This window comes from Lissotriton helveticus, chromosome 1_1 (assembly GCF_964261635.1).
Source record: "Lissotriton helveticus chromosome 1_1, aLisHel1.1, whole genome shotgun sequence".
Classification (NCBI taxonomy): domain Eukaryota; kingdom Metazoa; phylum Chordata; class Amphibia; order Caudata; family Salamandridae; genus Lissotriton; species Lissotriton helveticus.
The window spans coordinates 1,331,849,306-1,331,862,267 of NC_136057.1; the positions used below are offsets into that span (position 1 = coordinate 1,331,849,306).

General features: G+C 39.6%; 1 protein-coding gene across 1 annotated transcript in view; it reads left to right on the forward strand.

Moving 5' to 3' along the window:
* Positions 1-12,962, forward strand: part of LOC144763972 (von Willebrand factor A domain-containing protein 7-like) — a 262,295-nt gene that overhangs the window by 75,714 nt on the left and 173,619 nt on the right. Inside the window, exons 2-4 of the mRNA XM_078650071.1 lie at positions 5,652-5,927; positions 8,269-8,362; positions 10,934-11,080. Of these exons, the coding sequence (XP_078506197.1) occupies positions 5,652-5,927; positions 8,269-8,362; positions 10,934-11,080 (517 nt within the window). The remainder of the gene's footprint in view (positions 1-5,651; positions 5,928-8,268; positions 8,363-10,933; positions 11,081-12,962) is intronic.

Sequence of the window (12,962 nt, forward strand, 5' to 3'; positions counted from 1 at the left end):
AAGCTCCGTTGCGCGAAAAGTACGCGTCCTGGGCCGCTGCCCGGTCCGCTGTTACAGATATATATCTTTTTTTAAACGTTAATTTCTCAAAATCCACTGGAGCACATATATTGAGACCTACAAAAGGCACATCGGGCTACCAGTCCCTACAATTTTGCCAAGTTTCGTGCAAATCCATTCAGCCGTTCGGGCTAAAAGTGAGGCCAACCGCCCTATGGAAAACTCAATGTTAAAAACACGTTTTTAACACGTTTTGGGACCCCCCTTTTTTCTCGGCCCCCACTGGACGAACCCCCCCCAAATTTTCCTGAAAATTTCAGCCAATTCCGTCCACAAACGCCAAAGTTATTAGACATAGAATTTTCAAAAAACCCATAGAGAAAAAATCCTAACTAATATATATATATATATATATATATATATATATATATATATATATATATATATATATATATATATATATATTCACTGAAAAAAACATAGGTTTCAGGCACGTTATAGTTAGAAATTAGCATTTAAAAAAAACCTTAGAAATTCTCCGAAAAAACCATAGGTTTCAGGGCGTTATATTTCACTCATACAAAACCAGAGAAATTCCCCTGTTATAATTAGTTCAGCTAACTAAAACTCCAGCCCCCGCAATGCACTGCTGATGTCACATATTACATCACTCATGACATGGTCAGTGACATCACTCATGACATCACTGCAAGGGTGCCTGCATTGGCGCTAAGTTGCTAAACCTAGCACCATTGCTGGGGGAAACGCAAGGCTGCACCACATTCTTGTAAACATGGTGCAGTCTTACGTTTCAGAAGTGAAAAAGAGAGGTGTTAAGCCACAAAGACTAACGCCTCTCTCCTCCACTTCATTGTACATTTGGCCCACTTTCTTTTAATTAGTGCTCCTGCTCGAGTCTCTTGAGCCTTTTGTTTACCCAATCATCCAGACATACAAAGATTTTTGACCCTTCATTTCATGTCATTTTAAATTAGTAATATTTTTAAATTACATTTGTGCTTTATTGTTGGAAGCCCCCAAACCCTCCTTTTCTATTTGCCACCCTATACTCTTACCGACCCCTAAACCCTAAAAATGCCCTTACCACCCTATATATACCCCTACCTATCCCTAAGCCTCAAAAATACCCTTACCACCATGTACACTTAACCACCCTAAAGGCTAAAAAAGGCTATAAGCCTACCCACCCCTAATCCCTAAAAACACCTTTGGCCAGGCCCTGCAGTAGCCCCCCGGCATGCAGCCAACCATATTGATATTGGTGTGTGAGGGGGTGTAATTGATTGTCCTTCGGCTTAAATCCCCCGCAAGTGGACCCACAAAGGATTTATGTCCCTAGATATACAAATGTTGTTTTCCTTTATTAACTCCAAAACTACTGAACAGATTTACACCAAATTTCGGGACCAAATTCTATCTTTCGGGCAAATTCGTTGTGAAATCATTCAGCGGTTTGGGCTATAGCCGTGTTCAAAAATTACAAAATGTGTTTTGGGGCCCCACTTTTCTCTCTTCCCCTACTTGATGAATCACCCCAAAACTTTTCAGACAGTAGCTGAAATAGCTGAAAATGTTGTCAAACAACGAAAAGTTATTAGCAAAAAATAATATGGTTCTTCTATGGGAAAAGTTATACACGCACACGCAACCACACAGACACACACAGACATATATAATTATCTTAAATATGCTTACCTTGCTTTGGAGGCAGGTGTAGTGAAGGTATGCATCGTAAAGGCATGTGCATGGTAAAAAGCATGCATGGTAAAGGCATTGGGTGGTGAACCATTTGTTGTAAAGTCATTACATGATAAAGACAGCGTTGTAATGGCTGTGTTCCATCTACTTTAACTGAGGTTTTTTGTCACTGTTAGGTGTCACTAGGGCTTCATGACCTTGTTGACCGTATAACATGTGTCAACATAAGTATAGATGTATGGATTTATGTGTTTATAATCAACACAGTAGCAAGTGATGTTTTTTGTTTTATTTCTGTCTGGCAGAGTGATTAGCAACATTTCTAGCTGTTTCAGACGACTGGAGTAGCAGGCTAGCATGAAGTAAAACTAGGGCATTTTCTGACAAGGCATTTACTTTGAAAGTGCAGCTGAATTGGATCAGTGTCAGACCTTTAGTTAGACAAAGCCTCACAGGCGACTATCTTGGCTCCTCCCCTTTAGAGCAGTAATTCCCAAACTTTTTAGAACTACAGCCCACTTTTAAATGCAACAAACTTTTTTGATTCACCTAGTTTTAATGGACACGAGGCAGACAATTTTTAAATGTAACTAAAAAATGGTGTAGTCATTAACAGACAACACATTTTCCATTGAAATGCTCACTAATTTACACAGACATACAGTTTTATTGATAAAATTATGTTGCACACAAATGATATTGTGTGGAAATGAATTGAAAAAAAATCTTTATTTTTGCTTTCTAAACTGCTGAATGTGTGCAGTACATTTACAGGTGTTTACATTTTGCTGTGTTTTACAAAACAATACATCCTTTCAGGTTTTGTTGTGTGCTACAAAATTGTACAACCTTTCCCACTCTCTGGACTCCAGCAACATTGCTATATAATTCACTTTCCTCTTCTTTTTCTGACTGTAAAGTTAGTGGAGTTGTAAACAACAATACCCATATTAAAAGAAATAGCCAGCAATTTGTCAGAAGGCGTAGCCTGACATTTTACCTATGTCATTGAAGTGCAGGAAATGTGACAAGATATCTTTATTTATTGCTAGGACTTTCATGACCCACCAAAAATCGGCTCATCACAGAACCCACAGTTTGTGAACCAGTGCTGTAGAGTGAACTAGAGCAGCAGGGCTAGTGTAAGTGGAGGTGGCCAAAGATGAGCAGATGAGCAGTGTAGATTCTAGGCTTGGGGCTGAGTAAAGTTTTGTGTTAGGGATGGTCTTGGAATTAGGATTAGAGTCAGTTATGGGATTCATGTTAGTTTTAAACGTCTAAGAATTCTGATTAGGATTTGGGTTACATATATGGATGGAGTTATCCCTCCTGCTAAGATTAGTGTTGGAGATTGTTAGGGTTAGATTTATGAATTCACAGTTTATTGCTAGGGATAGAGTTTGGAAACGGTTGGGGTTCAGCTTGGTCTCATTGCTTAGCGATTTCACGGTGCAATTTCCTTATTACAGAGAACAGTTTGCATCACACATTTTTACTGGTCAGTATAGCCCCATGTATTCTCCTTCCAAAAAGAGAAACAATCACTTACTAAAACCATCCATTGTAATACTGTGTTCTTGAGATAAAAGTTATCGTTATGATTAGGTTAAATTTTGAGTTCGAGTTTTGCTTAGTTTTAGGTTTAGGATCAGGATTAGGATTTGGTTTAGAGTTATGCTTTTTTTAATGGTTACAGTTATTGTATCTTTAGATATAGTATTTGTAATATGGTTAGGGATAGGTTTATGGCTATGGGTTGAGTTAGGATTAGGTTTAAATTGAGAATTTCAAAATGTGGGGTTAGGTAAAGAATTTGTTAATTATTGGTTAGGTCATTGTTATGGATGGGGTTCGAGTTTGGGTTAGTTTTAGGGGCAGCCTTTGGTTTAGGGGTACTAATAATGTTAAGATTACAAATACCAATATTGTCTCTTTAGATTTTGTTTTGGCAAAAGAGCTAGGGATAGATTTACAGAAAGGGGTACAATTAAGTTAAGGGTTGGTGTAAAATTTTCACTCCTCGTTTTAGTGCTGGGTTAATGTGAATATTATTAATTTATTTAAACTGAATGCTGTGATTTTCTTTTTTGCCTTCTGTCAACATTCCAAACTACTTTCTTTGTTCAGCCCTTCCCTAATTCTCACTTTTGTATTTTTTCTCTCTCCTAGCAAGTGGAAGTTCTTTTGTATTTTATCTCTCGATATTATGGTATTGATTATCTTCCCTGTTGGTATTTCGAATTTGATATTCTCAGACTACACTAGCAAAAGGTCACACATGAAAATTAACATGAATTAACAACACAGTAACACAACAAAGCAGAAAACCAACACACCCATTTCACTTTACAACGTAATAAAAAAACCTAAAAACAAAGCACACTAACACTGATAAACATTACAGTTGCATTATGTTTTAGCATTAATGTGTTAACTTTCTGTTGTTTACTTTTTGTTATGTTTTTATTTTATGTTATGTTTGGTGTTGTGGGTCTAGGAGAATCATCCAAACATCTACACAATCTCATTTACGGTAAACACCCAAAACGTAGAAGACATCTGTAAAGAACTCAAGGCACTTCTTACTAGGACTGGGCGGTGTTTCAAAAACTCTGCTCCGCGGAGCAGAGTTGTTTCCTCACTAACACTCGCCAGTGTTAAGTTGCCGAGCGTGAGCAAGTTAAATCCAGTGCTAGACTACCTCCCAGTGAGATTTCTCAACTCGGATGGTCGTAGATGGTCGCTACCGCTCACATTGAGAAAGCTTTCATTCCTGTTGAAGTTGCTGCCAGAACTTCTGTTTAAGCAGCAGTAAGAAGTATCGCCCTCTTGCACTGCACGTGGTGCCATTTGCGATGATTTTACAGCATGGGATAAACATCCAGTGCTAAAAGTCAGTACAAACAGTGCGATGTAATGCACTACGATGTAGAGCAGTGGAGTTTTTTTGTAACTTTACAGAGTTCCACGTCGCGGAACTCCGCAAACTCAGCCCAGGCCTACTAATTACACCACTACCTGGCATCTAAAGACACAGATAGTCAGACTTGGATTGGTGGTTTCCTTCTGCTTCTTTTTTGTCTGGCTTTGAAATAACTTGTTTGTGCCAATTTGTTCACCAACGTTTAGTTGCGTGCTCCAAGCAATGTAGTTGTTGAAAAATACATTTGTATGTGTATTTTAGGTTTGCATTTTTTGATTTGGTTAACCTTATACACAAAATGTAATTCATTTTGTCTTAGTTGTCACTAGACATTCTTTCACTCTATTTACTTGCACCACTTTTACGTGTTGCTGTTTATGGTTGTGCTCATCACAAATACTTACCTTGCGGAAAGCAATTTGGTTGTGGCTGTACTATAATTAAGTACAACTTCAATAGTGGCCTTAGCAATCAAAGTAACTGAAGGGATTTGTATTGTTGAGTAAGTGTAGACAAAGGCATAACTGCTCTATTGTTATGACCCTTCTCATCTGATCTTCAAAATTATTTAAGGTTAAGTTTAGAGCACAACACCGACTTAACCAATCAAGATAAGATACAACGAAACAGATATCAGACATATAGTTTATGGCAAGTGTATGAGGAGTTATTATCAGAGTTATTGATGATACACAAGTGACAAGCATAGGTCCAGGATTGCAATATATTTGTCAGATTTTGAGGGTAGCCACATAAAATACATATGCATCTAATTAATAATAATTGCATGAGTTATATAGCCAGTGGTATTCCAATCTCGGAAACCTGTCATGGCCCTGGCCTTTTTAGACTATGATGGACTAGTGGCATTCAATGTTCATTAGCGTGACAGTGTCATGAGAGGTTTTCCTTCAATAATCTACACATTTTAAATTGATGGTTTGGGCAAAAACTTGTCAAGTTCCATCTTGAATTCTTTAGTGAAAGTCATGTCTTCAATGTTCTCCAGGTGAAAGTGCTCAGTGCTGAGGTGTTAATCGACCAATACTACGGAGGAACTGTGCCATCAGTTGGATTGGTAGATGCACTGGATAAAATCGCCTCACATAATGTCCTGGTGGACTTCAAAAACTACTTCAACCAGCAGTTTCATTTTGATTCTGAGCAATTTGATGAGGCCAAAGCTTTGGTTCTCAATGGGATCGAGAGGACATCGGTGAAGCTGAAGGAGAATGATCCCCAGAGCGCGAGATCAGAGCTTGGAAAACTACTGCATATTGTTCAGGTGAGAAGAAACTTAAAGAAACATGAGAAATCATGTCACTCTATCACTCTGCATCCGATATTATGGTCTACCTGTCACTCCACAGAAATTCTAGCCTGTGTCTCAATCAATCAATCAATCAGTGATCTTATAAAGCATGTCTACTCACCAGTGAGGGTCTGAAGATGCTGCAATTGATATCATGATTAATCTTTACTACCACTACTACCGCTACTAGTACTACTACTAATAACAGTATTAATAATAACAACAATAATGATAATAATACCGCTACTACCACCACTACTACTACTACTACTAATAACAATAATAAACCTTAACAATAATGATAATAATAACAACAATAATGATAATATTAACAACAATAATGATAATAATAATAATAATAACAGCAACAACATCACCAACAATGACAAAATGTTTTTATAGACTGGTTGCCATTTTGTAGCTTTGCACCAGTCATTCATTTATCGAGTTCAGAAGGATCTCTGTCTGGGCGCTCAAGGGATTTGAGCCTGCGGGCTGCAGGTTGTAATCACTCAGGGCCTGAGTCACAAAGAGGCTCAGTAGTCATGGCGGAGTCTCTGCAGTTGTGGCGGAGCCTTCGTAGTCGTAGAGGGATCTCCACCCTGCAGTTTCACACAGTGAGTCTCTGCCACGACTGCAGAGGTTCTTTTTAAATCAGGCCATTTGCTTTTGTATCTTACCAGCTATTCCTCTATGTACTATTATTATTTTTATCATTAATATTAATATTTTGCTATTACTGTTATTTTTGTCATTGCTATTCTTGCTAGCATAATTGTTGTCATTAATATGAATAACTTTATTATTGTTGTGCAGTTTGTGTGCTACTCAGCTTGCAATATTTTGATTGGTTCAGCCAATCAGAATGCCAACACTAACTATTGTTGTTTGCCTCCATTATAAGTTCAGTGGCAGTATGACACTGGGACAATCAAGACAGGGCATATTTGCCTCTTTGTCTGCCTTGGTAGGGTAAGGTTAGAAGGATGTGTGCTGTTGGGAGTTAACAGCTAATAAACTGCACGTCCCTTCCTTTGTGTCCTCGACATGGCTCAGGCCCCTAATTCTGGAGCAGGCAATTGACAGCTGTTATCACCCTCTGTAGAGGGTGTTAATAACATTCACCACGTTAAAGTCCAGGCCTGTGGACAATAACACTTGGGTAACAAAAATGATAAATGATATAACCTTGTGGCCCGCCGTAGTGAGCAATACCGGCCATTAAAGGCCCGCTACAGGGTTAATGGCCTGAGCCGAAAGCGAGGGCCTTTAACAAGGTAGCGGGACTTTAATGGCCAATATAGCCCAGCTACGAAGGGCTGTAAGGCTATTAGAACATTCCGCCCCTAGAGGGCAGAATGTTCTAAAAATAAAACAAAGGCCTCTCGGAGCCCAAGGGGGTTTAAATCCCCTCAGGCTCCGAGAGGCCTTTGTAAAATAACATTGGAATGTTACTCTGTGTCTGGCCCATACAAGCTTGGAGCACTCCATTGTATTCAATGTAGTGCTCCACATTCCAATGTTCTAATACTGTTTAGTTCATAATATCAGTAGTGGTAACCAGGGCTTTAAGTGGGCCGGGTCTCACAGATGCTGAGCAGTGCCAGTTTTTTTAAAGGGGGCCTCGAAATGGGGCTCTCTCGGGCTCGGTTTTTTGTGCCCTGGCACAGGCGGTCCGTTTTTCCCCAGACTGCAGTGACAGCAGGCACATCAACATGCGCATGCTCACACTGCTCAATTCTAACTAGTGGAGAAGTTCCAGCATGACATCATGCCAAGTTAGTGTTGAAGGCGAAATCCTTTAAAAAGAGCCATTTTCTCTCTGGATTTCCCTTCTCTTTTTAAACTCAGAAGCACCAACATTGTTGTGGTGTCACCAGGGCTTTAAGTGGACGTTTTTTCAATAATATATACAACAAGCCATAATTGCTGCTTATTTATCTTATGCAACTAACAACCATTGACAAAGCCAATACTTGTTGTAGGTATGATGTTACTTGTTGTATCATATAGCTAGATGCAATGACAGAAACAGCAACATACAAGTCGGGCAGCACACTATGCTATTAACAGATTTTTAGCTTACGTGTTTTTAAGCCACGCTTTTAGTTACATTAGCCACGGCCCTTTGAGAGACCCTCTAGTTGTTTCATCCCACTTGAAGCCCTGAAAGTATCTACATTCATACACTAAATAGCCCCATTAGTAGTAGTCGAAGTAACACGTTGTTTCTCATGATTTGTATTTTTCCTTCCTTTCATGATTAAGTAATAAGCTCGTCTGTATGTTTTTTTCTCTGTAATGTTTCCTTCAGGATTTTTACAGTCACAGTAATTACCTGGAATTAGGACACAGGGAACCAAATCCAGGCATAACTTCTCCAAATATTAAAATTGGAAATGTTGCAGGTAAAACGACTTTATTCCTTGTGAAATAGACACAGCACAGATGTGGTGATAAAAATCTTTTAATCCTGTATAGCAGCATCATTTCTCGAGGATCAGCTGTTCCAACCTCTGTCACTGTACACCATCCTGAACCCAGACTTTAGTAGCTTAAGGTCGTGGGGTGGAGTGCACTTCACTGGGCAGTTCTGATGAACATAGCTTTTTCTTTAGAGCTCCTTTTGATCTGATCAAAGTGCTGGTCTACAAACAGAAGCCCATGAATACCAGTGTAAGAAAATAGTATGATGAGCAGTGGGGAGGGAGAACAAATGAAACAAGAACGCATGGAAGCATGAGAGAATCATAGATGGGTGGAAGGAAGAATGGCTTGAGGGATGTTTAGGTGTTGAGATGGAAAGCAATTTGGATGGATGGATGCAGAGATAGATTAGGGATAGATAGAGATTTAAGGACTGGAAGGTTGACGAGTGGATGGAGAGTATGGCTGGACAGAGAGCTGGAAGGATGGAGATAAGATAGGATGGAGAGAAGATGAATGTATGTATGAAAAGGAAAATGGATGTATTTAAAAAAGGAATGACACAAATGGATGTTTGATGGATGGCAAGAAGGCGGAACTGATTTATGGAAGGATGGATGGATGGATAAAGAAGGGAAGGAAGAAAGGAAAAAGAAAGACGGGTGAAGAGAAGTAAGGATAGATTAAAACAAAGAGAGCGACAAAGACGGAGGGATGGAGAGCTTGAAAGAGGACAGAAAGATTAGATAAGGGAGGAAATAAATAAATAAAAAAGACAAAGGAGTGAGAGAAGGAAGGGGATTTAATCATTCCTTCATTTTTCCGACCTTGCCCAAACACTGGAGAACCATATAATAACAAAGCTCACCATAATAAAACAATGGCAAACCATAATAACATCACACATATTACTATACGAATCACATTGTCCTGTATTTACAATATCATATTCTAATTGGCCTTACAATGCTGAACTGTGTTACGCCACACCAGAGTAAACCATCAAAACATATGTTACCCATAGCAATGCAAACCAAGTTGTGTGATATGAAACCTTACCATACCATTCTATTTGATACAATACCATTAAACTTGGCCAATTTTTTTAATTATGATCGGGAAATTCCTGAGTTTTGAGTCATTAGAACTTACTAAAAATCTTTGCAATTTCGAACAGTGTAAATTGTTTGTAACATACGAAAAAAAAGGTCCCATTAAAAAAAAACACCACGAGACTCATTCATACACCTAATGCCTCCAAAGGAGACACTTTTTGCTCACACCTATCTCCTGCCGGTATGTCAGGAGATGAATTTGTACATGAAAAGCGTGCTTGTTTAAAAAACAAAAACCTAACATCATGTAATTTCACAAACGTGCATTGAATTTTGCTAAATTTCATGAGACAAATTGTGATTTCGCACATTCCTTTTTCTGATGCAATACCTCCCTTAGTAAATATCCTGAAATTAAAAAAGGATGGATGGAGTGCTTGAATTAATCTCAGCCACTGGTAACTACTTGTGGACGCATGCTAGTCCATTGTTATTTTTTATACCAAGCACCTCAATTTGGACCCAGCCATTTGCAAATCAGTCTTGGCCTGGCTCCAATGGGAACAGTACAGCCTGAACTGCCAGGCCAGTCTTCACTTAGCCAGAGCACAGCAACCTAAGACCAGTGTTGCCCTTATTATGGCACATCAGTCGCGTATAGCCTGGTTCCAATAGCACATTGCGCATGAGTCCTACGTCTGGGCATAAACGTCCCATTTAGGGTGTCACACTAAAGCATACACAAGTGTGATGGATGGGATTCTTGAATTAATCTCTGCCAGTGGTAATAACTCGGGCCACATCCCAGTGAATTGTATTTTGCACACCATGCCACCTCAGTTTGGATCAGCTCTATGCAAATCAGTCTTGACCCTGCTCCAATGGCAACAGAGCAGCCCGACCTGCTAGGTAACCCCCCCCCCCCCGAGCTGGAGCACAAGCATATCAAGACCAAACTGAGGTGGCATGGAGTGCAAAATAGAGATGGTCTGGGAGGCAGGTCCCAAGTAATTACCAGTGGCTGAGATTGATTCAAGCATTCTATCCATCACTTTCTTGTTCACTTCAGATGGAATTCTAGTCAGCATTAAATTACACCAGACTGAAAAAGTTAGACCATACCATGTCACTCATACCACTCCACACCATACTTGCTTTACAATACTGTACCACATTACACCATAGCCGAGTGCGTCTTATCAGACCATATCATCATCACTACCTAGCACTATAATACCATATGTATATAGGCAATAAATTACCTTATTTCTCGAGAGTTCTGCCGGTATTTCCAAGTCTTAGAGGTCTATTGCATTTACAGGCCAAAGACAGGGTGTACAATATCAATGTTGATTTAGGGGAGGTTGCGCAGTAAAGAGTCTCACATATTTGCAGCAAAACACGAGGTTCTTGTAGAGGAGTTTTCTGGTTTTAAGACTTAACTATCTGTGTGGATTTACATGTGATTCGACTTTTTTTTCTATGATATTCTTCCAGGTCCTACACAAAGAACATGTGTTGACTGTGATAAAACATGTGAGAACAACATACCGCCTCAAATCATGGAGAACAACATCCTCACAACAGGTTACTTCATGGCTGTTCCATATATTCCATTTATCTCTACATCTCGAAAGCCAAAGGGTAAGTTGGTCTCCATACTTGACATGCCTCAGGAATGAGATTTGTGTGCACGTGTGCATGGGTAAGGAAGGAATTGCCAACTAAAACAGTAATGGCAAAGCCAAAAGGTTTGGCATTTGTACTGCATGGCCTTGGCTTTGTCACTGCTTGTTTGTGTACCTGGGAGAGACAAATGACAAAAGAATATGAAAAATGAATGCAATAGAATGCAAGCCACCCGTTGTTTAGGTGGTTTGTCGGTGCCCTCTCGCCAGTGCTACCTGCGCTACTGAGCAGCTAACAGACTCTAAAATAGTCCCTCATGCTTTGAAATGGAGACTAAAAATCACACCAGAACAGCCAATAGGAATCAGTGACACCTAAATAGTCCTAAGTTCTGTTACAAGATGTGACTCACAATGCCACAAGCCAAGGCACCAAGACCAAATAAGGCAATGGATGAATTAGGCTTACTCAGATCCCTTTAAATGCAGAATACCTTACAAAAAGTAAGCATGAACATCTCCTAGGGAAAGTGGCAGAGGCACCAGGGGCGACTCTCAGCCCCAACCGGGGCCTGTAGGATCTCCAGCCCACAGGGGAAATGCCCAGTAATATAAAAGGCCTGTCTGGCCTGAGAACCGCATGGAAACATACCCTTTCAGTGGTATGGCAGGAATGTTCACGGGGAATAGCCTTGACTGCATGAAGAGCTATTGTACAACAACAGTTTTTAAATAGTATGGCACCAGCGTCTCACAGAAGACACTGTAATGTGTGAAAGAAAACCCCCTCAGCTCAGCTCAGATTCCATAAAAACACGTATTGGCACACCTAATACGTCTAGCAGAATAACAGATCAAAAGCCCTCACAGACAAATATATTAGAGACAAATTTGTTTGTAAAAACAAAAGGTATTGGCTAATACTAGACCTAAAAATGCTCTCAATAAAACAATCTTCAATGCATTGGAGAATCTGTGACTATTCTTACTAAAGATCAGTGCATTACAAACTCTCTCTACACAAAGCTTTAAACATCTTTTATGTGTGGGGCATCAAGAGATGTTAAGGGGAATAAACATCTCAGTACACAATATATATATTTTTTAACGCCCCTACCGCTAGAGAAAATCATGTAGTGAACAATAGTGCAACATTTATAAGGTAGCACAAAGCTATAAGTGGGTTGAAAAGGTGTGGGTGTCTCTAAAAGGTCTTCATGGCCAAAGACATTTAACTATGAATACTTTCCAATAGCCGTGGCCAATTCAATTAAAGACGTTTCTTAAAACATGTAACTTGAAGCCTTGTGCTTTAGAAAGTGTGTCACCTGACTAGTATTTGATTGCCTCTCAGTCATTGTATCCAGACACATCACGCAATAACGGACATGTGCCTAAAACAAGTCAGACCTGTTGGCTTTGCCAGTGCTTGTTAGAAGTATTGGATACGTGAGTAACAATGATGTTGTGAAAAAAATAGAACTGAAAATGTCTGAATTCTGAAAATATGAGACAGTGATTTTAACGTTACTGAGATCTGTGGAATGGGTAGTGGCCTTCAGAGTGTCTCAATCACTTATCTTCTCCCCTTCACATCACTTTCCTCTGCAAGCCTTGCGTTGACACATTTACACCCTTTTCTCATCACATCTTTCTGAAATCTTCCATCTGCTTACTTCACAACAATCGCTTTCCTCTTCCACACCTTCTTTTCATTTGTCCTTCCGCATGTACTTCCTTGCATCTCCTTCACTTCACCACCTTCCATTCACACACAATGAACCTCTTCACCTGTAACAAATTTATATTCTTTAACTTTCACTGTCAGCTTTCTACCTTCGTCACATATTTTTTCATATAGTCACAATCACACCCGCACTCCCTTTCACCCCCGGATT